Source organism: Vidua chalybeata, chromosome 19 (assembly GCF_026979565.1).
Source record: "Vidua chalybeata isolate OUT-0048 chromosome 19, bVidCha1 merged haplotype, whole genome shotgun sequence".
Taxonomy (NCBI): domain Eukaryota; kingdom Metazoa; phylum Chordata; class Aves; order Passeriformes; family Viduidae; genus Vidua; species Vidua chalybeata.
Window position 1 is genome coordinate 4699911 of NC_071548.1, and position 25219 is coordinate 4725129.

The window sequence follows — 25219 nt, forward strand, 5'->3', positions numbered from 1 at the left end:
TGTGTAAACTCTGCCCTGCAGCCTCACCCATCCTTGGGCAACACGATGGTGCCATTGCCACAAGTGCTGAGCCTCTTGTGGCGCAGGAGCAATCTCAGTGCCAAGCCACGACCCTGTAAGTGACTCTGTTCCTGCAGAGTCCTGAAAGGAGCGGGCTGTGCCATCGCTGACGGCAGCGATGGACTCCTAAAAACGCCACCTTTTGGGGACGGCTTCACAGGGAGGCAGCATGTGAGGTGAAAGCCACTGCAGGAGGGCCTGCGCCAGAGAGGCAGACGATCCCCGGGGATTTGCGGGCGGCAGGAACTCCAGTACCAACAAGGCAGGAGCAGGACCGGCTTCGTTCTGCACTCAGCCTTGGTGTGCACTGCCCGCGGCACGAAGGAGGCTTGGGACACTCCCCTCAGTGGGGCAAGAGCGGGGATGGGGAGCCCGGGGCGAGGGAAGAGCGGCGGCTGAGGGGACGCTTCTAATCAGGCAGTACCAGGGGCAGCCCCACTGCGGGGACCGCCTGGGTCAGGCGCCACGAGGGACGGCCCCGTGGCGGGCGGGCCTTCCAAGCCAGGCCTGCGCGACGCAGCGCCCGTCACGATGGCAACGGGGTCCTTCCCTGAGCGCGGCGCACAATATGGCGGCGCCCCTGCTGAGCGCGGCGCTTCGCGGGGCCCGCGGCGGGCGGAGCTTCGGAACGGCCGGTGAGAGACGGGAGAACCAGGGGAGCCCCGAAACCCACCGGGGAAGGGGGGGCGAAGGGGAGGGTGCTCTCGGACGGCTGTGTCCCGAACGCCAGGCCTTGTCACTAGTGGTGTCCCCCAGGGATCAATACTGGGCCCAGTGTTATTTAATTTGTTCCTCAGTGACTTGGGTGAGGGGTCGATGCGTCCTCAGCTGATGGCACAAAGCTGGGAGGGGCGGCCGACAGCCCAGAGTGCTGTGAACCCTTCAGAGGGACCGGGGCAGGCTGGGGAGAAGGGCAGAGAGGACCTGCCCGAAGTTCAGCACAGGCAAGCGCAGGGTCCTTCACCTGCGGAGAACAACCCAGGCACCAGCACGGGCCGGGGCTGACCGGCTGGAAAAGCAGCTCTGTGGGGAAGGAGCTGGGGGTCCTGGTGGACAAGGAGCTGTCCGTGAGCAGCGCCGTGCCCGAGGGCACGAGAAGGACGCCGGTGTCCCGGGGTGCGTCAGGAGAGCATTTCCAGCAGGTCGGGGGCGATGCTGCCCCTCTGCCCAGCCCTGGCCAGGCCTCCCCTGGAGCAGGGTCCAGCTCTGGGCTCCTCGGGATGAGGGACACGGCGCTCCTGGAGCGGGTCCTGTGGAGGGCCACCAAGATGGTCTGGGGACTGCAGCATCTCTGTCCTGGGGAAAGGCTGAGGGTGCTGGGGCTGAGGGGCCCTCGTCCCTGCGTGTCCCTGTCTGCAGGGAGGGCAGAGCAGGGCCCAGGCTCCGCTCCAGGGGGCCCAGCAACGGCACCAGAGGCCACGGACACCAAGTGGTGCCCAGGAAATTCCACCTGGACACGAGGCAGAACTTCTTCCCTGTGCAGTGCCCAAGCCCTGAACAGATTGTCCAGAGAGGGTGTGGAGTCTCCCTCCCTGGGGATATTCCAGAGCCATCTGGACACAGTCCTGTGCTCTGGGATGAGCCTGCTGGAGCAAGAGGTGGGATCAGGTGACTCTGGTCCCTTCCAGCCTCGCCCATCCTGTGACTCCACGAACGTGGCTGTGGGAGGTGGGGATGGCTGTGGCCCTGTCCACGCTCTGCCCATCCCAGGCTCGTTCCTCTCCTTGTGAGCCCCTGGGATGTGTGTTCCCCCAGCCGTGCTCTGGAAGAGGGCAGCCCCGCTGGGGCCCATGCCCAACGAGGACGTGGACGTGGGGAACCTGGAGGCGCTGCCGAAGTACCGCAGCTTCACGCGCTACTTGCGGCAGGCGGAGCGGGCGAGCCGGGAGCCGCGCTGGTGGAACACCTACCGCCAGCACACCGACCCCCCCGCAGGTACCCGGCCTCAACCGCCCCCTGAGGCGCCCTGGCACAGGCTCAGCCCTGTCCCGCGTGCCGCTGTGCGGAGGGCAGATGTCTCCAGGGAAAAGGGGTTTTCCAGAGGGAGGGAGGCTGGCCAGGACCTGCCAAAAGACACGGAGCAAAGAAGTGGTTCCTTGGAGCCCCGGGGGTGCCACAGAGAGCAAAGAGCCAGAGCTTCAGGCCCGCAGCAGATAACACAGCTGGGAATGGGAGGGCCATGAGCTGGGGAAGGAGGTGCAGAGGGGACAGAATCAAGGCCTGATTGTCCTTTCAGATCTTTTCTAGTGGGAGGTGTCCTTGTCCATGGCAGGGTTGGAAGTGGATGGTCTTCAGCGCCCCTCCCAACCCAAACCCTTCTGTGATCCTGATCTCTGGAAGTCTCTGTCTCACACTCTCAGACGTTTCGCAGGGGTTTGTGTTTGGGTGGTTTGGGTGCTCATGTGTTTCACCTTCTCTCTTTCCACCCCTCCCTGAAGAGCCCCAGACAGACATTGGCCTGCCACATGAGAGGCCATCACGGGCAAAGGAGCTCAAGGAAAGAAAGAGGATCCTGAGGGAGAACCGCCGGAATGCTGAGATGGAACGAGCGGCGCGGCTCCGGACTGGTCAGTGCCCCAGCACCTCCCTTCCTGCTCCAGCTGCTCTGGGTGTCCAGCTGCTGCCTCTGCATCTTCCCTCTCTCATTGCAGTGCTCATTCCCCTCGACGAGGTCAGGGCTGAGTGGGAGAGGACCAGTGGCCCGTTCCACAAGCAGCGCGTGGCCAAGCACTGCGGGGTGTTCCGGGACCTGTTCAAGGGGGCCACCTTCACCCCCTGGGTCGCCCTGAGGGTGCAGTACAGCCAGGAGGACGAGGACCTCGTGCCAGTCTACTATGGGAACATGGTGACTCCATCAGAGGTGCGAGAGGGGAGCTGGGAACGACTTGGAGCCCCTGGGAAGCCTCTTTCTGACAGGTGCTTCCAATGGGCATGGTTCATTCCAGGAGATGCCTTTTACAAGAGTGTTTCCTCTGTGCTGAAGGAAAATACTTTATGGATGTATTTTATGGATGTGATAGGAACAGTGATTGTAGGTTGTCTGGCAGGAGGCTGATGGTTATTTATGCCCTGGGGTTCTCCAGGTGGATTCCTCAGTGGCCTGGCAGTGCCCAGTCTGTGTTGTGTCCAAGCCTTGCCCTGACACAGTTCATGGAAGCTGTTGTGTGAGTGATTCACATTCTCTTTATGTTGCTCTTTTAGGCTTCCAGTCCCCCTGCAGTGTCATACGAGGCAGACAAAGGCTCCCTCTGGACCTTGTTGCTCACAAATCCAGGTGAGCAGCATGTTCTTTAAAGGAACATGTTTAAACTGGGTTGTTTCACTCAGCTTTTGGTTAACTCCTGATTCTTTTGGCTGCACAGAGATAATAAACTCTGGAAGGGTTCAAGGCCAAGTTGGAGCAACCTGGCCTACTGAAGGTGTCCCTGCCCATGGCAGGGGGTGGGATGAGATGAGCTTTAAGGCCCCTTCCAGCCCAAACTGTGCTGTGATTCTGTGATGTTATATCTGTTAGACTGGGACACATTATATATGGAGGAAAGATTGCAGCCTCCCCAAGTCCATAGCACTTGAGAGAAGGGACAGTGACACAACAGAACCTGTGTCACACTATAGAGGAAACAATTTCCTGACTCCCATCTTTGTTTACCTCCAAGCTCCTCTTCCTTGGCAGTCTGCCTGGAAGGCAGCTTTGCTGACACTGTTCACCTTGAGACACCAAGGCACAGTGAAGGATGCACCTGCCCAAGAAGATTTCAAGAATCTTGGAATTAGATCTGCAGAGTTCTTTGCTCCTCATTTTAAACTCAGTCCTATAGGAATTAGTTCCTTTCCTGCTAAGGAAGGAATGCTGGGAGGTCTTGAGCTGCTCCCTCTGGTCAAAGCAGGTCTGGGCATTCTCACTTTGGGGTGGATGCTGGCACCAGGGTGTCCCTAAGTCACTTTTCCCTGTTGTCTGTTGGCAGATGGACATTTGAGGGATGCAGACTCGGAATACCTCCACTGGCTGGTGTGAGTACATCAGAGCCATGTGCTCTCTGCTTGTGGGCTGGGCAGAAACTCCTCCAACAGCTCAGAATCCATGGCTTTTCCTGGTGCTCCTGCCATTAGCTCCTTCAGCCCTATGTTCTGGGTCTTGTTATGGATGCAGGAGTTCCAGATGTTGCTGCTGTTCAGCATTCCAGTCACTGGGTGGGATTTTTCCTGTGGTGAAAGCAGTCTCTACTATCTGTTCCCTTATCAAATGGGGCAGAAATCACATCACAGCATGGCAGAGGGATTTGCAGTCCTGGATGAATCTGCTGGAGGGAAATGAGTGTAAATGTGTTTGTGTTCAGGACCAACATCCCAGGCAGTGACATCAAGGCTGGTAAGGAGATGTGCCACTACCTGCCCCCCTTCCCTGCCATGGGGACGGGCTACCACCGCTTCATCTTCCTGCTCTTCAAGCAACACGGTCCCATCGACTTCAGCCAGGACGCTCGGCCGGCACCGTGGTAATTCCTCTGCTCACTGCAGAGCTGGGCTTGGCTGCTGCTGCTTGTGGGGTTTGTGTACCTGTCACTGCACTAGAGGAGCAGCTCCTGTCACTCTGCAGAGTTCTCCAGGGCTGCTTTGGGTTTGTGTGTCCTCTGCAGTCACAATCCCAGCACTGCAGAGTCCTGGTTGTTACAGACCAAGCTGTTAGAGAGTGGTTTGTCCTGCCCAGAAATGTACATGGAGCTGGAGACACTGGGGAATTTCCTCTTAGTGGCTTCCTTTTCCACCTCTTTCATATGCCCTGGGGTGATGTGGTGCAGGGTATTGCTGCAAGGAAAGATTCACCTGGTGCTTGTGTCTTGTTTCCAGCTACAGCCTGAAGATGAGAACCTTTAGTACATTTGACTTCTACAGAAAGCATAAGGATGCCATGACCCCGGCAGGGCTGGCATTTTTCCAGTGTCAGTGGGACAGCTCTGTCACTTCCACCTTCCATCAGCTGCTCAGTAAGGAATGGGGACGCTGAAGGGGGGTTCTGTGGGTGGGACATGGCCCTGTGGCTGCAAGCTCTTACTTGGTCTTGGCACTTGTCCAGGATCAGCACAGACTAAGCCCTTCCTGAGCCATCCTCCTCCAAACTAACAGCAGCCTGAAGGAGCAACCCCTAATCCTTGGCTGAGGATTTTAAAATAACTCCAAGGGCATGTTTGAGCAGCTCTGGTCCTGTGTGAATGATGGGGGGTGTGGGGTTCAGATGTGAGCCCCCCTGCTGACCCTGTCACTCTCTGCAGACATGAGGGAGCCCGTGTTCGAGTTCGTGCGGCCGCCCCCCTACCACCCTCCGCAGGTGAAGTTCCCTCGCCACCAGCCCCTGAGGTACCTGGACAGGTACCGAGACACACAGGAGCCCACCTACGGCATCTACTAGGAGCTGTCCCCCTCTGTGTCTGTGGGATGCTGGCTCCTGGATTTCCAGTGCTCCCCTCAATGCCTCAGGAGGGAAATGACCAAGTCTCAGCCCCTCAGCTCTCAGTTCCCCTGTGCTGGGAGCTGGCGTTGGGTGCTCACAGGGCTGGCAACTGCGTGGTCAAGAAGCTGCTTAATGAGAACATTCAAAGTGAATCCATGGCCAGGCTGAACCCTTGCTCCTGATTCTGCAGCAGAGCTGAGCAGTGACTGGCAGGCTGCATCTTCCCAGAGACGATCTGCCTTGCTTCCCTGCAAGGATCAACGTTTTTCTTTTGTCTGTTTATGGAACAAACAGAGCCAGGCCAGCCTGGATTTTCTCCTCTCACAGGTTCAGGACTGTGTCAGATTTTATTTGTGCAGTCCTCTTGGAGAGATGAGTCTGATTAAACACTCTCTGAGCTGTGCTGGCAAAGCTGTCTTTATTGGGAAGAGTCTGTTACCCCGGCCAGTTGGCCCAGAGCTGGGGAGCTCAGCAGGGTGCAGGGGAGATGGGCAGCCCTTCCACTGGCCAGAGTCACTTCCCTTCTTGGATGCTGTAGTTTGGGAATAGTGTGGCTACACAGGTGGTAAACCTGCACAAGGTCAGTGTTTGTGGAGGTCGCTTCAGCTACCCAAGCATGTGGACCTCAGCCTCCTTTCCCCCTCTCCCTGGACAGGATGTACCTGGTGTGGGCAGGTGAGCAGAAGCAGAGCTGCTGCTGGTGGCCTGGCACTGCTGCTGCTGGTCCTGTTCCCAGGCCTTGGAGAGCCTCTGCTCTGCTGTGCATCTCCTGTTCACATGGACCTCCAAATACCAACATATTCCTGCTGACATACCAACATATTCCTGCTCTTCTCAGCTCTGGTTCCCAGTAACTTTTTCTGAGGTTCCTTCTGCCAGGAAATTGGAGCCTTCAGCAAACAGCTGAGAGTGGGCTGATGTGCCCCCTTGCTGCCTGTGCTCAGGGTTGTTACCAGTTACTCCAGAGCCCCCTGAACTCCTCTCCAGCCTGAAGGATTCTGGGGTCTGGTTTAAGCTGGGGTGGGTCCACTGGGGAGGTGCCCACAGTAGAGACACAGGTTCCAGGCAGACACACAGGTCATGTTAGCCTCTCTGGGCTTTAAATATTTGGTCAGAATTGACAGATGCAGCCCAAAGGAATGTTTTGGAGCTGAAGCTTGTGACATATCCCAAGTCTTCTGTGGTCAGGAGGGTGGCTCTGAGCCTGCATGTGGTATGGAAGCTGGTCTGGATGATCCACCTGCTCCCTGCTTGCCCTCACCTGTGCAAGTGAAAGGGAAGCTGCTCATGAGGGGAGGCTGGAAAAACAAGGCTGTCCCAGCAGCTTGGGAACGTGAGCAAGATAGCACGTGGGCCTGGTACAGAGATAAGGCTTGGGCTGGGAAAACTGAAACTGAACTGTGACAATGAGGGGAAGGTTGGCAGTGCACAGGCACCACACTGGCCTCCAGGCAGGAGACTCCACCCAAGCAGGGACAGGTGGCCCAGGTGGCATCTTTATTGTGTTTCAGGGTGCTGATGTGCACAGGTGTTGCAAGGAAGTTCGTAGGAAAAGGTGTGGTGGGTGTGCATGGGGACATGGCAAACAGCAGGAACTCTGGTTTAAGGGAAGAACGTGGTGCTAGTGTGTGTCACAGCCTTGCCACAGCACAGGGAGGTGACACGTGGCTGCAGCAGCAGTGGGTGCCTCCCTGCTGGTTCCCAGGCAGGAGCTCTGCACAGGGGGCTCTGTGCCAGGGGGAACTGCCATGCTCAGCTCAGGGACCCAGCCCTGGCAGAGCTGAGGATGCCTGGAAGTTCCCTCAAAAGGCAGTAAAGGAGTGAAAATCCAATTGCACATGGATGTGTGCCCGGCAAACGTGTTCATGGAAATACACATTGCTCTGATCCCTGTCAGCCTCCTGCGTGTCTCCCCGTGCTGTCACTGCAGCATTCCATCCTCTCCGGAGTCTCCCACCGTGCTTCATAGCTCTCCCTCTCCACGGGGAACAGCTCCAATCCTCCCTCCGCAGCCTGTGGCACAGCCAGTGTGACCAGGGGACAGCCACCGGGTGTCACTTTAGGAGTGCGTCTGGCCGGGAGCCCTGCCCCGCCTCTGGGCACAGCGTCACCACCTCCTCTTCCTCTGCGCTGAGTTTCTATTTCCCCGTCTTCTCGCCCCGGTCTCCGGCACAGGCAGGATGGCATCGCCCATATCTCAGAAGCTGGAGGAGAAGCTGGTGTGCTCCATCTGCCTGGAGCTGTTCAGGGTGCCCGTGACCTTGCCCTGCGGCCACAACTTCTGCAAGCGCTGCATCAGCGACCACTGGGACAAGCAGAAGCAGGCGCCCGCCGGCACCGACGCGAGCTACACCTGCCCCGAGTGCCGCAGGGGCTTCGAGCGGTGCCCGGAGCTGGAGAAGAATGTCACCCTGCACAGCGTGGTGGAGCTGGCACGGGACAGTGACGAGCGGGGCTCGGCCGCGGGCCGGTGCGAGGTGGCCCCGGCCGAGTTGTGCCGGCAGCACGGGCGGCCGCTGGAGCTGTACTGCAAGGACGAGCGGCGCTGCATCTGCTGCATCTGCACCGTCCGGGACTGCCAGCGGCACCGGCGGGTGCTCTTCGAGGAGGAACGAGCCAAAAAGCAGGTGGGTGACAGGGCTGGGGCCACGGGAGAACGGGGTGTTGTGACAGCTCAGGCACGCACGACATCCAGCTCCACCGCCCCGTGTCCTGCTGCAGGGACGTGATGTCCCTCTGTGTGCCAGACTGCCCAGCCTCAGCTGGACACGGGGCTGGCCAGGGAGGTGCCACCAGTGCCTGGCTGCTCCTTGAGAAACCGGGTGTTGCCAGGAGCAGCAGTGAGCTGGGTAAATCCAGCAGCACGAGATGACTGATGCCATGTGTTTGTTACCCTCTGATCTAGAGGAAATAGCTAAAAAAGGGGTGAAAGGCAGCACAAAAAAATCACTTATTTGTTATCCTGACACAGAGTCCCCTTCCCAAGCTGCCTCCTTCCCTGTTAGCCTTGTCCTGCAGCCCTGAGAGGGTCCTGGGAGCCAGGTGGGCAGCAGTGGGCTGGGCTTTTCCACAGGATGTGCAACTGGACATGACTGGCAGATATGACTGGATATGAAACTCAGTGCTCTGGGCTAGTTGAGGGTGGTCAGTTACAGGTTGAACTCGATGATCTTGGATGTTCTATTCTATTCTATTCTATTCTATTCTATTCTATTCTATTCTATTCTATTCTAATGTTATTCTATGCCTCCCTTCACAGACCTTTTTGAAAGAATCCCTGGAAAAATCCCAGGAGGAATCAGAGAGGATTGAACAGGCAATGAAGGAGCTGGAGTTGCAGACAGAGAGCATCAAGGTAACGCTGCAGCCTCCCTGTGCTGGCCTGTGGGTGGGAGCATGCTGGTTCTCATGGCTCTTCCTGCCCAGGACTGCTCTGAGCTCAAAGATGGGATTCAGAGCAAATTCACCCACCTGAAGAAAGCTCTGGAGGATTTCCAGTGTCAGACAGTGGCCAGGATTGAGCAAGAGCAGAGGGCGGCTCTGGAGCACGTGGACAAGAACTGGAACCTGTGTAAGGACCGCCTGGATGTCCTTGGCCAGCACATGGAGAGGGCTCAGAGCCTGCTGGCCTGCCCTGATCACAAGACCTTCCTGCAGGTACCACTCTGGCACTGTTTGTATCCTCCCATTTGCTTGGGCCTGCACCCTTCTGATGACAACAGAATCAGGTCCAACCCATTCCCACTGGGAACGCATCCTCAGTTTGGCTCAGGGATGTGCTGGGGCTGTGGGAAAGAGAAAAAAATCCCTGTTTTTTGGGGGTCTCTGAAAAGTTATGTGGGCAATGCTGGGATGCCCCTGTTGCCCACTGGGGAGACATGATGAGTGCAAATGGGTTTGCACAGTCCTCCCCAGACTGGTGCATGGTGTCTGTGTGTCTGTCCGCAGGAGTTCCCCCTGCTCCCACCTCTGGAGAGCCCAGAGGTGCTGGTGCCCGTGGAGTTTGATGTGGCTGCTGTGATCAAGCCCATCTCTGAGATCCTCACCAGCATCTCCAGGCTCCTGCTGGAGGACCTGCCTGCCTGTGTAGCCCCCGAAGCCCCCAACCCTGCTGGCCAAGGTAACCCTCCTGCTCTCAGGGGTACTTTGAAGGGTTCTGAGTGATCCTGAAAAAGAGCCTGGCCTGTGTCACTGCTGGGGACACAGCTGCTGGGCACAGGGGTTTGGGATGGGACACATTTTTACTGGTCAGTAGATGAAGTGGGATGAGCCGGGTGGCCTCCCTGTGGCCCCTCCTTGCTGGGAATGCTGAACCATGGTGGCACATGCCTGCTCCCAGCTGTGGATACAGTGGAGTTCCTCCTCCTCCTCCTTCTCCTTTCCTTCCCATGAAGCCAGGAAGAAAGATGTTTTTGGGTGGCATTACTCAAAATGCCTATTTCCATCCTCCACAGGCCCAGTGCATCCCCAGGAGCTGGTGGTGAAGGCTGTGGACCCTCTCCCCAAGTGCCAGCTCCGAGCTGAGCTTCTGAAGGGTAAGGAGCACAGGGGGCCTGGAGGGACAGCACCTCACTGGGGTCCCCAGCACAACGAGATGTCACCAAGCCAGGCTCCTTCCCATGAGGAGGGTGGTTGTGGCTGCAGGGACAGGAGCTCCTTCCCTGGTTCTTCCAATGTATCTCCCTAAATGCAGAGAAGGCAGGGTAGATGGGCTGGGATGAGAAAGGACCCATTAGGGGGATTAGGAGCACCAGGAACTGCTTTCCCATGGAACTGAGGCTGTCTGGTATTGGATCAGTCACTGCTCTGCATGGCACAGCCCCAGTCCAGAGCCCTGCCTGCACCATTGCTCTCTATCCAGGGACATGGCCTCAGCATTCCTAGCTATAGTCGTTCATGTCCCCTTTCCTCCCCAGGCCAGCCATCTCCTGTTTTTAGGAAATTCCTCTGTGCTCCTCTTCCCATCTCCTCCCTGTTGGGAAAAGGTTTGGGTAATGTTCAGGCCATGTTGGTCATGTCACTCTTGCCAAGGTAGCAATTGCTGCCTATGGGACCTGTAGGAATTCCTTCCATCGGGCCCCACAGAACATTCTTAAGGTTATTAATAGGAACCCCCTGTTATTTATGGGCAGCGGGCAGGAGCCCAGCCAGCTGCCCGGCCCAGGTGTTGGGAGAGGAAGGTGGGGTTCTGGTGGCCAGGGAGTGCCCACAGCAGGAGCTATCACAGCCCATGCAGAGGAGAGTAACTCCCTGCAATACCGTATTTGCCCCCTTAACACCTGGTTTTCTCCCCCTCTCCCAACCCACACTGGTACTTTTTGCTCTTAAAACCAAGCACATCCCTGCCAAAATGGCCACAGAGCCACTGTGCTCACAATGGCCACTCGGTTGTGAGCTTGGTTGTGCAAGAACTGTGCAAAGCATCGTGTCTCACTGATTCAACAGCTATTTCTGGGCTTTTCCATTCCCTCTAGGGCAGGTGTTGCATCCTCCCCACTACCCTTCCCCTCCAAACACCCTGTTCCCTTCCATTCCGGGAGCCAGCCCTACAGAATTTAAACCCCATCACTGCTGGGAGGGCAAAAAGATCTGATGAAGCATTTCAGCCCCATCCATGTCCTTGCTCCCCGCAGACCACCGCAACCTGACCTTCGACCCCGAGACGGCCAACAAGTACCTGGAGCTGTCCAAAGGTGCCCGCAAAGCCAAGCACAGTCCTGGCACCGTCCCTGGGAAGGGGCAGGGCCCCCGCTTCGAGCCCTGGCAGGTGCTGTGCACACAGAGCTACGGCCCCGGCCACCACTACTGGGAGGTGAAGATCTCCAGCCACTCCGTCATCCTGGGGGTCACCTACCAGGGGCTCCCCCGGGAGCAGCAGCAGCGCCACAGCTTCAACATCGGGCTGGACGGGGGCTCATGGGGGCTGCAGGTGCGGGAGGATTGTTACCTGGCCTGGCACAAGGGCCACGCCCAGAAAATCCAGGAGCAGCTCTATAAGAACCTGGGGGTCAGCCTGGATTATGGCAAGGGGCTCCTCTCCTTCTATGGCCTCGGGGAGAGGACAAAACTCATCCACTCCTTCCACAGTGTCTTCACTGAGCCCCTGTACCCTGTGTTTTGGCTGTGTGAGGGGCGAGTGGTGACACTGTGCCAGAGGGACTGAGCCAGAGCCACCACGCTGAGCCATAGCAAAGCTGGCAAGCCCAGGCTGGTGCTAAAGTGGAGCTGCAATGAGGCTGTTGTGGTGCAGTGGGACCCCAGTGCTGAGGCAGGTGTGGAGTGCAGTGTTTTAACAAGAGCTGATGGGGACAGACATGTAAATTAATCTGTTTGATTTGCAAACCTGTGTGATATGCAAATATCACACTAGTGACACATGGCAGGGCTGGAGCTCACCATGGGTGCCTGCCCCTGCAAATAGAGCAAGGGAATGGGGGATAAGGAGGGTGAAAAAATGAGATTTTCCTCTTTCTTCTATCCCTGCCAAACCCCCAAACTTGGGGAAGGTTTGGGATGAGGGGGACCCCAGACGGAGGTGCTACTGCCACGGGGTGCTCTGAAACAATTTGGAGGGACCTCTGTGCTCACACAGCCTCACATGCAGGCAGGTCCTGCTCCCCCCCCCCCCCAGCCCCTTCTTGGTTTCCTCATGCTGTTCTCAGACCTGGCAGAGCAACTTCTCAGGGTTCTACGCTGCAGCTCTTTGTACGATGCTGCTTTTCCCAATAAAGCTTTATTTTCTTACTGGTTTGACCTTGCTGCTGTTGGGAGATGTGGGACCCCGCAGCATTGGGGGTGGGGGGAGCTGGATACCCCTGCTCTCACAGCCATCCCTGCAGGGCTCCATCCTGCCCCTCTGTGTCCCCATGGGGCCTCTGACCAACCCTTGGAGCGACCAGCAGAGCCAGAAGGTGCTTTATTTACTGTAGCACTCTGATAATGAAACCTGGTTTCCTACTGCTCTGCTCCAAGGTTGATTTGGCAGGGAAGAAAATCCAAAGTTTTCATTGATGTTTTTCCAAGGGTGAGACTGCAGGTCCAACGTCTCCTCCTGCTCCTGTGGGAGTGCTGGTGAGGATTAACAGGGTGAAACTGGGCACTGGGTTCAAAAGTGCTGGGGATGTGAATGCCTGGGGAATGAATCACATCATTTTTTCCTTTGGGGACAAAAAGTTTAAAAGGTTCAATCCCCTTCTTCAAGAACAGATATTATTTGTCTTGTGCTTCCTGCTTCACTTGACACCTCCCTACTCCTCGCAGCCCTGTCCTTGGGTGAGGCCTTGGGCCAGCATGCACCTGGGAACTTATCCAAGTCCAAAAATTGTCTGTGTATCCTGCACAGAAGGGGTCCGGAGATCTCGTGAGGCAGATCTTCACTCTAAAAGCACTTTGGGGTCTTTGAGCCCTCTCTGGTGCCTGCCAGTTTCTGCCAGACCCCAGAGGAAAAGGGGACAGTGACTGAGCCAGGCCCTGGGCACTGCAGCCCTTTTTGGCCATGGGGAAGGCTGGTGTAGGTCCATGGACACGAGGGCTGGCAGGAAAGCACCTGCACCTATGCACTGGAGAGGCTCAGGACCTTCCATGTGGCCCCAGGGTGGGGAGCACCTGGGGAGCAGTGGAGTAGCAGCAGGTCCTAGAGGGGGAAGGAATGCTCAAGGGGAGCAGCAGGTCCTTGGGAGGGCGACTGGAATGGGCTGGCAACAGCTTCCCCAGATGGGAGACTTGGGGAAGGTCAGCAGCTCCCCTTAGCAATAGAACGCTGAGGAGGGCCCAGATCCCAGTGGGGCAGATCCTTTAGGAGGTGGCAGACCCTGGGTGGGGGGCAGCACATCCTCAGCAGGGTGATATCCCCCCGGGGCTGATCTCCCTGAAGACAGCCCATGCCAGGGACAGGGACCAGATGGGAGCAGATCCCATTTGGGGTGAGACCCTTTCCAGGACGGCGAGTGCCTGGGACCGGGCGCCGGGGTCGATGCTGTGGGTCAGTGCCCCGAGGACGCAGCAGCCCCCACGGGCACCGCGGGGAGCGGAGCCGCGCCTGCGGTCGCGGGGAGGCGGAGCGGGCGGGCGGGGCGCGGCTGCCGCCCGCCTCCGCCGGGGCTGGGACCGGGGCCGGGGCCGGCCGGGGCGTTCAGGGATGGATGCTGCGCCCGGGAGCGCCCCGTCGTCCTCCGCCGCGGCGTTGCGGCTGGCGCTGGCGGCTCCGGGGCTGCCCGAGGGTCCCCTCGGCTGCCCCATCTGCCTGGACGTGCTGCGGGACCCGGTGACGGTGCCGTGCGGACACAACTTCTGCCAGGGCTGCTTGCAGGCGCTCCGCCAGCGGCCAGGCCCCCCCGACGGCGGCGGGGCGGGCGGGGCCGCCCGCTGCCCGCTGTGCCAGGAGCCCGTCCCCGCGGCCCTGCGGCTCTGCAAGAACCGCGCCCTGTGCGAGCTCCTGCCGCTACTGGCGGCCGCCACCGGCGGCTCGTCCCCGTCGCCCTCGGCCGCCGCGTCCCCGACGTCCCCGGCCGCCGCGTCCCCGATGGCTCCGGGAGCCGAGGAGGAGGATGCTGCGGGGGAGGAAGGAGCCGTGGTGCTGTGCGATGTGTGCCCGCCGGAGTCCCGCGTGGCGGCCGAGCGGTCGTGCCTGGTGTGCCTGGCGTCCTTCTGCGGGGCGCACCTGGAGCCGCACCGGCGCGCCCCGGCTTTCCGCGCACACCGGCTGGTGGCCCCGCTGCGCCGGCTGGAGGAGGGGCTGTGCCCCCGCCACCTGCAGCCCCTCGACGGCTTCTGCCGCACCGAGCAGAGCTGTGTCTGCGCCCGCTGCCGCGCCCACGAGCATCGCGCCCACGACGTGGTGCCCCTCGAGCAGGAGCGAGAGCACAAGCAGGTGCGTGGGGTGGGGAGGGGCGCGGAGGTCCCCCCGCGGGTGCTGCGGGTGGGACCCTGGTGTGGGGGTGTCGTGGGTGCTATGAGGTGCGGCATCCCATCCTGCACCCAGGTCCTCACGGGGAGCCCAGCCCCCACGTGGGGTGTGTGCAGGTGCAGCCCTGGTGGGATGCCATGTGTGGGGGTGCTGTACTCTCACCCCTCGGGGGATTCCATCCCGACATATGGACAGGGTGCTGCGCCATCAGGGAACCCCTGGGACGGGATGCGCAGATGGGGACGGGTATCGAGGCAGAGGCGCTGCCAGGCATCCCGTGGGGATTCTTCCCGCTGCGGAGCCGAACTCGCAATCTCGTGGGTGTAGGGCTGTGGCGAGGCGAGGCTGCCTGGGACACCCCACAGCGGCCACCCCCGCGCTCCTGGGGCACCCGCCGTCCCCGTCTCGTTCCCACAGCTCCGTCGAGGCGGTTTTTCTGCCCGCGCTGGCAGCCGGCCCGGACGCCGCTCCCGCTCCCCCAGCCCTTTGTATCCTGCCGTTTTGGCAGCGGGGGTTTTTCCATCACTCCCATTCCCAGATGTGACTGAGTCACCTCCTAAACTCACGCCCACGAGCCTTCCCAGGAGCCGGGGCTCCAGTCCCAACGTGGTGCCGCCTTCATGGGCACTGCTGCCTTGAAAGTGTGGGGCCTCTGTGGGGCTGCAGGCAGATGGGAACCTGTGAGGCTCACAGTGTGGTGGCATCTCGCATGGCCATGAGGCATTTGGAGACCTTGGGAAAGTTTGCCTTTTCCAAGGAGGCGCCCAGCCCCAAACCAGCTCCCCCTCCTGACGGGCTGCTAGGATTGCAGGAAAACCCTTTTATCGGCACTATTAGTCATGAGGTGCCTTAAAATAGAAAGCGTGTGTAATCCCAGCCCCGAGGAGCTGTCAGACCTCGGCAGGCGCTGCTTAATGTCGCCTGCAGGACCTCTGTGACTGCCCTCGGCCACCGCCCTCGCGCTGCGAGGATGCACGGGGAAAGCATCTGTAGCTGCTCCCCGGGAACAAGCACTGCAGGGAGCAGGGCCAGGGGGCTGAGCATCATCAGGGAGCTGCCGTGGCTGGGGAGTGCCCTCCTGGCTCCCGAGGGACCCGTTCTCGTGATGGGCAATGGCTGAGCCAACAATAGCGTCTCAGGAAACGCCGTGTTCGGAAGGTGCTTCCTTTGCAGTCCGTGCTCTGGAGCTGGTTTGCTTTACTCCTAAACAGAAACCTCCAGGGGACTCTGTGCTGAGTTTCTGAGTGCTCCAGGCCTGCCTTTCAGCTTCTGCACCAAACCCAGGTGGATTTTTCCCAGCCCTGGGTACTCGCTAAGAGCACTTGCTTAGCTGCAGTCACTGCCTGATGGGTTTGCTTTCAAATTCCTGTTTTGTTTGGTTTCCGCTGGGACCAGGGTGGGGAATGTGGAGCTGGACATGACCCTTTCGCTTTCCAGCTGAGTGAAAAGGGATGTTTGCAGGTTGGATGTTGCAGGGAAGGAAAACAGGAAAACAACTCATGGTTCCCCTTGCATCCTTCACCCAAAGCCTGGTAGCAAGGTCATGGTCAGAGAGGGTCTGTGGATCGAGCTTAGGGAGAGGCTGAATGCCCTGTGGTTCCCACTGGGACTGGGGGTAAAGCTCAGTGTTTGTCCTTCATGTCTGCAGGCCCAACAAGCCAAATTCCTCAGCGATGCAGAGAATGAGCTGGAGGAGCTGGCAGTCACCATCACCCAGGCCAAGAAGATGGTGGAGCTCATTAAGGTGACTCTGCAATGGCTTAGCTCTGGGTGTGCAGCTCTGCTGGGCTGGGGGTGGAGGAGAAGCGGCTGTGAGATTTTGGGGTGCATGGGGTGTAAAGATGGTGCTCACAGGAGCACCATGGTGATCCTGGCAGAGATCCCTGAGGATTCTTTCTCCTCATTTCTGCTAACACTCCTGGCATCTCTGGCTGCTTTAGTTTTTAACATGGAAGAAGGAACAGGGCAAGGACCATGCCAGGGCATCTTCTGGCTCTTGCACCTTGTCTCCCCAGGCTCATGGGGGGGGGTTGTCCCCTTTGGCCCTTGTGCAAACACGTCACTTTCCTGGTTGGGGACACCAAATGTGGTTCAGCAGTAAGTGGCAGTGCCCAGCCAGGTCTCTTGGCAGCTGCACTGTGAAGTGATCTGAGTTCTTGGGTGAAGGGGGTGATGGAGTGTCAGGGGGATTACACCGAGCTGAGAACTGGGTGCTGGGCAGAGCACAAACGTGGCCCTCCTGCACCCTCACCTGTGGGACCTGACACCTCTCTCCCTGCACTCAGGGTGCTGCCACAAAGGAGAGGGAAAGGGTCGAGAAGCTCTTTGCAGAGGCCTCTGAGGTGCTGGCAGCCTTCCAGAAGGAGGTGATGGGGTTCATCGAGGATGAGGAGCGCTCCATGCTCGGGGAGGCCGAGGCCGATCTCCGCTGGAAGGAGCAGAGACGAGCCAAGCTGGCACAGTGCAAGCAAAGCCTGGAGAATGTCCCCAGCACTGATACCATCTACTTCCTCCAGGTGGGATGGGGCAAGGAGGAGCTGACAATGCTGTATTTTGGGCTTTGTCCCATTTCCCATGGAGCTGGGGGCCAGGAACCCTGGGATGTGCAGGCTGCTGAATCTCACTCCTGTTGGCACAACCCTCTCCCCTCCCCTCTCCCAGGGGGGACAGGCAACCACCCTGTTCTGGTTTGAAAGCAAAACCAGTAAGAGACTCCAAGTCAGAAATACAATTTATTAGGAAAAGGCAAAAGAAACAAAATACATGCAATAACACAAAAGAAAAAAACCACAGGCAGAGTCAGAATACAACCTGACACCCCTTTGGCCAGCGTGTTGGTAGCAATCCAAATTGGAGTGGCTGCAGCCCTCCTGGAGTGGCAGATGTGGTTCTGTGGGAGCAGTGATCCTGTAGAAGGGTGTAGTCTTCCTCTGAAGGTCCAGTGGAAAACCCCAAGCTGTTCCTGTTCAAAACCTGTGGGAAGGCTGTCTCTGATGTCCCCAAAACCCAGATTATATCCAGGTAGGAATGCTTGGCTACTCCCTCTGGGCAGAGCATCTCCCAATGGGATGTTACAGTTCTTATCAGTGACATTCAATAGCTCATTATCAGCAGATGTCTTCCCAGAGGGAGAATTGGTTGTGAAAGAGATAAGGAAAACTGCTCCCTTAACAGAAGACAACTGCTACACAGATGGCAATAGAAAACATCTTGCTTCTCAATCTGGGACACACCCCCACCTCTGTCCTGTGTGTGACTCAGGACAGGCTGATGTGCTGCCCAGAGCGGGTACCTGGGTGTGGGGGAGAGCAAGAGTTTGGGGTGCCCCACAGCCTCCTCCAGCATCCTCCCCCCTGCCTGACAGCCCAGCAAGAGGAGACATTTTAGGGAGGAGATGCTGCTCCATGCGAGGTGGGCCTGGTTTGAAAGGGAGTGAAGAGAAGGTGCCAGGAACACGTGGCTGGGAAAGTGCTCTCCTCCCATATGCTGTCTTTGGGCCAAGTCCTGAGAGCTGCCAGATCCCAAATCCTCCAGGGCTGGGTGGGGTTCTGGAACAAGAGACAACTTTGGCTTGTTTGAAACCTCCTGAAACTCCGTCTTTTTTGGATCAGGAATTTCAGGCCTTGAAAGCAGCCATGGAAGAAAACCTCTCTCCACCTTTGAGCTTCCAGAAAGAGCTGAACTTCACCAAGTGCACCCAAGCAGTGGGCGCCATGAAGGATGTGCTGTCCACTGCCTGCAAAAACCAGTGGAACCACTTGCAGGGGAAAGGAATTGATGGATTGAATTGCCAGGAGATGGAGGAAGGTTTGTGTTCACCCGGCCCCTCGCCTGGATGGTTCCCTGTCCCTTTCCCTCTTCCCTGCATGGCCCGTGTGAGCGCTAGCCCCTGTCCTTCCAGCCCTAGAAGCTGCTCAGCACGGGTTCCCTGCACGTTGCACAATCCCTGTCTGGGCTTATGCCTCTTTGAGGTTTTGTGAATTTTTCCATGGAGACTGGAGACTGGAGAGGCAACAAACAGCCTGGGAGTTAGGCAGGGCCCTGTGGGAGGGGGCAAGTGGCCAAAGTGGCCTCCTGTGAAAGGGAACTCTTCTTCCCAGGACAGACAGACCTCCTCATGGGGCAGACTGTGGGCTCCCACACATGCCAGGGTTAGAGAGTTGATGTGGCAGCTGTCTCAGTTAAACTGAGCTAGCTCCTTTCTCATTTTCTTGGATGCCCATAGGAATTGCAGCCGGTTCCTTGCCCCGCTGCCTGCCTCCCTGGGGTGACAAAAGTGGTGTCTGTCCTTTCCTGTGTGGGAGCCACTGGGGATGTGCAGGGGGACTGGGGATGCTGGCTGGGGCTGTGACAGCTGGGTGCCATCAGGGGCAGGGCACGATGCTCCAGTAACCCCCTTGGTGGTGGTTTGGTTCCTTTACTGATGCAAACCCTTCTGTCCCTGTCTCGGCAGCGTTGGCCGAATCCCGATTTCCAGACAAGTCAAACAATCCTGCCTGCCTGGAGAGCCGTGATTATTTCCTGAAATGTAAGTGGGTTGTTGGAACCCTGGATATTGAGAGTTTTGGGCTTTCTGTGCTGAAAGAGAACACTACATTTAACCTGAGGCTGTGGAGAAGACTTCCAAAATTAAATAATAGAATTAGGATTATGGGTGTGTAGTTTCAATAGAAGTGTGTAACATCACGTAGTAGAAAACTTAGAGTTTAAGGTTTTAGAATAAAGTAATATATATAAAAGCTAAGATGGAGGTTTTAAGGCGGTGACTAGTCCTTCTTCTTCACTTCTTCATGGATGTAGGTGGTATTTTATTTATTTTGGTGGGGGACTTCTGCTTTGGGTTGTTGCTAAGGCCCGTCTTCCCTTTCCTCTCTCCTTCCCGCCTGCACGGCGCTGATCCAGTGGCTGCGGGAGCGCTGCCACCAGCAGAGGAAATTCTGCTTGGCTAAAAGGGAAGCCTCCTGGCTTTCCTGACAACAGTCAGAGCCTGGTTAGGTGATGGCTTTTTTCCCTTGTCTGTGGTTCTGCTTGCCCAGCTGTCCCAGGGGCACTGCAGGCGTCCTGTGTAATTCCTGCTGCTTTCCAGACCTTGGCAAATTGAATCCTCTTTAAATTAGATCAGAGTTTGTGCATCTGCCTTGTTTGCTGCAGGACCCTGGGCTGGTGAGGGTTGTCTGCAGCAGCAGAATGACAGGGATCATGCAGTGGTGGAGCAGAGTGGGGCAGGAGAGGCTGAGGCTGGAGGGTGCAGGGCTGGGCTTGAGCTCCCACAACCCACCTGTGTGTCTCCAGCCTTACAGGGGATATGGGGTCACATACTCACATGTCTGTAGGGGACAACATCTGCCTCAGAGCAGCAACACCTGGGCTCAAGGAGGGTGTGCTCTTCTGCTGTCAGACTGAGACATGCCATGGTTCAGACTGCAATGCAGTTGATAGTGATCCATGCCCAGAGTTGTTCCCTGGAAGAACTTCCTTGGACATCCCCTCTGTTTGGTATCCATCAATGGCTCTCCCATGGCCCATAGCTGCACTTGCTGGGGGCTGCCTGTTTGTAGCTGTGGAATACCTGGCTGTTCTCTCTTCTTGGGGTCTCTCTCAAGTGCATTTATCTGTGGTTGCCTGAAATATGCTTTTACATGAGATTTCCTTACCACCGGTCTGTCAGGTGGATTCTCCAATGTCTGGTATCATGATTGAGCTCATCAAGCAGCCCCTCTGCCCTCTCCTCTGCCCAGTTACCTCTATTCATCCTGCTTATGGAAGTATCAGCTCTTTCATCCTCATTGACTGAAATTTGCCATGGGACTTAGAAACAAGGGGACAGAGTGAAGGAAAGGTCAGAAAGGATCATGCTCATCATCAAAGGCTGGGACAGGGAGGATTTCCTTGCATTTCCCTCTGCATGCTCACTTCTCCCTCTTGCCCCACACAGTTGCCTTCATCATCGACCTGGACAGCGACACAGCTGACAAATTCATCCAGCTGTTCGGCACCAAGGGGGCCAAACGGGTGCTGTGCCCCATTCCCTACCCGGAGAGCCCCACCCGCTTCATCAACTGCGAGCAGGTGCTGGGTTTGAACCTCATGAACAGAGGCAACTACTACTGGGAGGTGGAGCTGATCGACGGCTGGGTCAGCATCGGGGTCATCGCCGAGGACTTCGACCCGCAGGAGGCCTACAACCACGGCCGCCTGGGCAGGAACGACAGGTCCTGCTGCCTGCAGTGGAACGGCCAGAACTACGTGGCCTGGTTCGGTGGCTTCGAGTGCGCCATCCAGCAGCCCTTCTTCCACACCATCGGCGTCTTCCTGGAGTATTCAGAAAAGGCTTTAACCTTCTACGGAGTCAAGGACTCCAAAATGACCTGCCTGCAGCAGCTCAAGGTCTCCCCTTCTGCCAAGGGGAAGCTTGATCCGTTCCAGAACAAGATCAACCGCCAGTTTGCCTCTCTTTTCTCGTGCAAGCTGAAGCCAGCCTTCTTCCTGGAGAGCGTGGATGCCCACCTGCAGATTGGGCCACTGAAGAAGGATTGTGTGTCGGTGCTGAAGCGCCGGTGACTGCCCGGGGAGAGGGGCACAGACAGATCCACAGAAGTCTCTCCTGCAGGCCACCTCTCTTTGGTAGCCCTGTCTGTCTCTGTGGCAGCCCTCCCTCCTCTCTGCACTGTTGGGGACCCAGGGCTGGATGGAGCCTCCTGATGGGCAGGGCTGGGGGCCAGGATGGGGCTGGATCCGAGTGCCAGCTGTGCCCTGAGTGAGCTTGGGCCAGTCCCTGTGCTGCTCCCTGCCCCTTGATTTCCCTTTCTGGACATCAGGGACTGTGACAGCCTTTCTTGGTAAAGTGTGCTGCTTGGAAGTGCCACACGGATTTAGAGCTGTGCCTTGGCCACCTGCCCAGTCCCTCTGCTTCACCTCTGCTCGCTCTGCCCCGGCGACTTGTGCAGATGCTTTGTGCCTTATCCAGGCTCTGTTGCTGATGCTTTTTTAAGTGCTGCCTCATTGACACCTTCTGCATGCTCCTCATGAAGTGCCTTTGATGGAGCAAGCCCTGTGTGGATCAGCTGAACCCCCAAAGCAGACGCAGTCACTTCCCATCACCTCTGTGCCCTGGTATGGGAGAGATGGTGCTCCAGGGAGAGGGATGTGAAGGAGCCTGGTTGGGTTCTGGGGTGATGCTGGGGTCATGCAGCACCTCTCCTTGCAGGGCTGCCCACCCATTAGTGCTGTAAATGTGAAACAAAGATCTCTGCCCAGCTGGGAAAGGGAGAAACCTCCTGCCGAGAAGCAGCACCACTGTTCCCACCTGGAGGTGGGGAAGGGAACAGCACAAACCAAGTTTTGAGGATGTACTTTAAGTAAACACATTCTTTGGTAACTCTTAGCAAAGCTTTACAGCCAAATTTTCCCCCATGTTTTTGATGGCACTATTGTTCTGGGGGATTTTAGTACTGTTAAACCACCAACTCTTCATGAGCCCTGGGCACACTTGAGCTGAAAATCTGCCCCTTAGCTTAGGGATTTTTAAGTGACAGAGGTGCTGTGAATATATCCCAGAGATAAACGGTCTGGTTTAGTGTTCTAGGACAGCTTTAAGTGCCTTGATAAAGGTGCAGCATCAGTCAGCTACTAAATGACCCTTTGGACTCTGGGAATAAGTAACAATTAACAAAAACTACTCTCAAGCGAGAGGGAACACTTTTCCCTTCAGGAAAGGTGGAAACTCGAGGCTGAGAGACAAAACTGCCAGTTCACATGTCCTAAGGGAGCTTTTTCAGCAGGAAAACAGAAATACTGCCTGTGAGGGCGGCACAGAGCAGCCCCTGTCTCAGCACAGCGTGCCTTTCCACAAGTTTATTTTTTCTGGGAATATTTTGCTACCTACCTCCCAAAGCTTGCTTTAGAGAACCGTGGTGCTGTATAATGTACACCTGGAGAGAAAATACAGAGGGTCAAGTTCTTCACTGGCCTGAGTGAGTCAGGGATGATGCAACAACCAGCAGGAATAACAAATAGCCCATTTAGCTAAATATATGATATATATTTTTTTTCCCCCAAAGGATAAGCTGGAAATCATAGTGCTATATTGAAGTGGAGCCAAGGGAAAAATGTGAATAAAAGGCAGGCACAAATCTGGGAGGTTTGAAGTTAAAGCCACGTTTACATGCTGAGGCTCAAAGAGCTCCTTTACTGTGACTCCTTTGCCAGCGTTGCCAGTTTCTGCTGGTGCAGAAAGAGCTGCCAGTGCCCTGAAAATTAGGATATTTTAGTGGATGAAGGGTCTGAAAGCAGCCACCCCTTTCCTGGGGCAAGGCTGGTGAGTCAGTTTGGGAAGGGGCTTGCTGGGATCTGTCTGCAAATTCCTCCTCCTTCTCCTCCCCTGCATGAGGTTACTCCTAAACTGCTGCGAGCAGTGGGAAAAGGAACAGTAGGGCTTCCAGAATGAAATATTCAGCTGAAATCTTGGCCTTTCCTGGCTGGTGGGAATGCTGCCCAGACTTCTGTCCAGATGGGAATTCATTCCCTGCGTCCTGAGCTCCAAACCCTCTTTGTTTGGCTGGCGCCAGCGGCCCCTGCAGAGCTCAGCCCTTGCACGAGATGTCAGCGGTGACACAGAGCAGGCTGCTCTGTGCACAAGGGCAGAATGTGGCGTCAGGAGTTCCTGATGGAAGGAGAAAGGCAGAGCTGTGCCACAGCCTGTGCACGGTCACATCCTGGCAGGACAAGGAAGGGAAGGAACCTTCATCTCTGCAGGAAGAGATCTCCCACATGGGCCCACGTCTGCGCCTAAACCTCATTTATTCAGGCTAAACTCCCACAGTTTGCAGCAAGGAGTTTTGCCAGAGTAAACAGAGCAGATCTGGGTCTTTGTCCTGTTTCGTTTCGCCATAGGACGATTGATTGCTCCACAGGGAAACCCACGCTGGAGCCACTCATCCCACCCCTCTCCACTTTCCCAATGCACAGACACAAACCTCTGGCCTCCTTCAGGGCTTGGGAGGCTCAGAGGGATCCTCTCTTTCCGCTCTGTCACCACGTGGGAGCAGCTCAAGAGGCCCCTGGGGTGTCTGGGCACGGTGTGTGGTTGTGCTGCTGCTTTGGGTGGGTTCATGGGTGCAGCTCCACGGAGCATCTGGGCAGCTCCTGTGGATATTCCGCGGTTGGGGAGCGCTGCCCAAGCCTCTCTTTCCTGCTGCTTGCTTTTATCCTGGCTGGGAGTGCTAAAAACCCTCCTGGTTTAGGGATTAGGGTTTAGCAGTCCCCTCAGGAGCTGGGTCAGAGTTTGCTCTGTGCTGCCAGGAATTTGTAAAACTGGAACGATCAGGGAATGTGCACCATGCCAGCTCTGGATCCCTGATCTTGCTGTAAACAAAGGGTTAAATGCAGGGTGAGATGAGTTGAGATGGGTGACAGCACTTAGCAATTTAAACAGCCTTTCCTTGCTCCCCTGGGTTACTTCTGCTGTCACAGAGTGTTCCTCTTTTTAATTAGGATTTTTTAAATACAGTAACTGTAGGGTGTTTTACAGTGTGTGAAAAAACTGTAACAGAATAATATAATGGTGTTAGAGACTATGATTTGACATTAAATATGATACAGTCATTGCCCTGGCTTGTCTTTCCTTTAAATACCAAACCATTTGACTTGTCCCATTATCTTATGTTTACTTTTCTGTGTCCTGTACATCTGGCATAAAATAACACAGATTTTATTTTCCAAGTGTGTCCAAGGGAATTCTGCCACATACACATTTTTATTGCAAAAGGAGCGGAAGAACCTTAAAATCCAATAATAATTGTCAGCCCTGGGCAATTCAAAACAGTGAATTGTCTCAGTTCTCTCTTCTATGTCTGTCCTCATCCTACAAATAAAAAAGATTATCAGATTAGGTATTTTTTCCTTAGTGTTTTTAAGTTTTAGAGTATAAATTTCCAGGGTTTTCTGTGTGATGAGGAGGTCTAGTGCTTCACACACACACTGACAATTACAGCAGCATCTTTTTAAACTGAAGGCTGCTTTTCTTAATCCCAAATGTCAATTGGAGTTAGGATAAAAATGTTATTTGGTGAGCCTTAGTTTATGCGAGGTGCCAATGCTCCATCTTGGCGTTCCGGTGGAAGGCAAGTGGATTCTGCTCCTGACTTTAATAGGAGAAGAATCAGAACTGTTTGTTATGGCTGTTTCTTAAAAGGGAAACTTACTGCTTATTGAAAAAGCGGATATGAAAAGCACAAACTTGTTCTTTTCCTGCCAAGAAACCACACAGATTATGTCACTGCATTTATTTAAATCTGGTTTCCATTATGTCGTTTTTGTGCTTTCCCCCCCATTCGCATCTGGTTCTCAGGCACTCAGACAGGACTGGGCTGCAAATCCAGGGAATAGCTCAGATCCATCTAAAAATATATAATAGAGGGTAATACATACTCTTATTTGTATATTATTAATATACAGCTGTCAGTTGTTGATCTGAGGGAGCCCTTCAAACAGTTTTGCAGGTTCCTTTTTTTTTAATGAAGTTGCACAATCATTAATTTTTTTAATTCCTCCTACTTGCACACGGAGGTAAGAGTTTAGACCCTTCCTGCAGATGCCACAGCTATTTTCTTGCTCCCAGATTTCTGAGAGAGACACACACAGACATGATTTTGGCTTGTTTACAGGGCAGCCGGTTAGTCCTTCTAGTTTAACACACTTCAGTATAAAGGGGTTATTTTGGATGTGCTTGATTCCATCACTGAAAGCTGCCAATAACAGGATCAAAAATCTGCAAGTGTGCTAAACAGGAAATGCACATCAAGTGG

At 56.0% G+C, this 25219-nt stretch overlaps 3 protein-coding genes across 3 annotated transcripts; all 3 read left to right on the top strand.

Annotated features, from left to right (window-relative positions):
* The first annotated feature begins 603 nt into the window (after positions 1-603).
* Positions 604-5920, top strand: MRPL38 (mitochondrial ribosomal protein L38). Its single transcript, XM_053960661.1, has 9 exons — positions 604-695; positions 1816-1995; positions 2499-2627; positions 2712-2920; positions 3262-3334; positions 4026-4071; positions 4398-4556; positions 4909-5045; positions 5331-5920. Exons 1-9 carry the CDS (start codon positions 629-631, stop codon positions 5465-5467), a joined length of 1137 nt encoding a protein of 378 aa, XP_053816636.1. The 5' UTR covers positions 604-628; the 3' UTR covers positions 5468-5920.
* Positions 5921-7572: 1652 nt separating this feature from the next.
* TRIM65 (tripartite motif containing 65) lies at positions 7573-12253 on the top strand. Its single transcript, XM_053960322.1, has 6 exons — positions 7573-8136; positions 8769-8864; positions 8936-9166; positions 9458-9629; positions 9964-10044; positions 11143-12253. The coding sequence occupies exons 1-6, from the start codon at positions 7690-7692 to the stop codon at positions 11670-11672; spliced, it is 1557 nt and encodes a 518-aa protein (XP_053816297.1). The 5' UTR covers positions 7573-7689; the 3' UTR covers positions 11673-12253.
* A 1393-nt stretch (positions 12254-13646) lies between these two features.
* TRIM47 (tripartite motif containing 47) lies at positions 13647-24017 on the top strand. Its single transcript, XM_053960167.1, has 6 exons — positions 13647-14378; positions 16063-16158; positions 16700-16930; positions 18026-18221; positions 18868-18942; positions 20350-24017. The coding sequence occupies exons 1-6, from the start codon at positions 13647-13649 to the stop codon at positions 20973-20975; spliced, it is 1956 nt and encodes a 651-aa protein (XP_053816142.1). The 3' UTR covers positions 20976-24017.
* The last annotated feature ends 1202 nt before the right edge of the window (positions 24018-25219 follow it).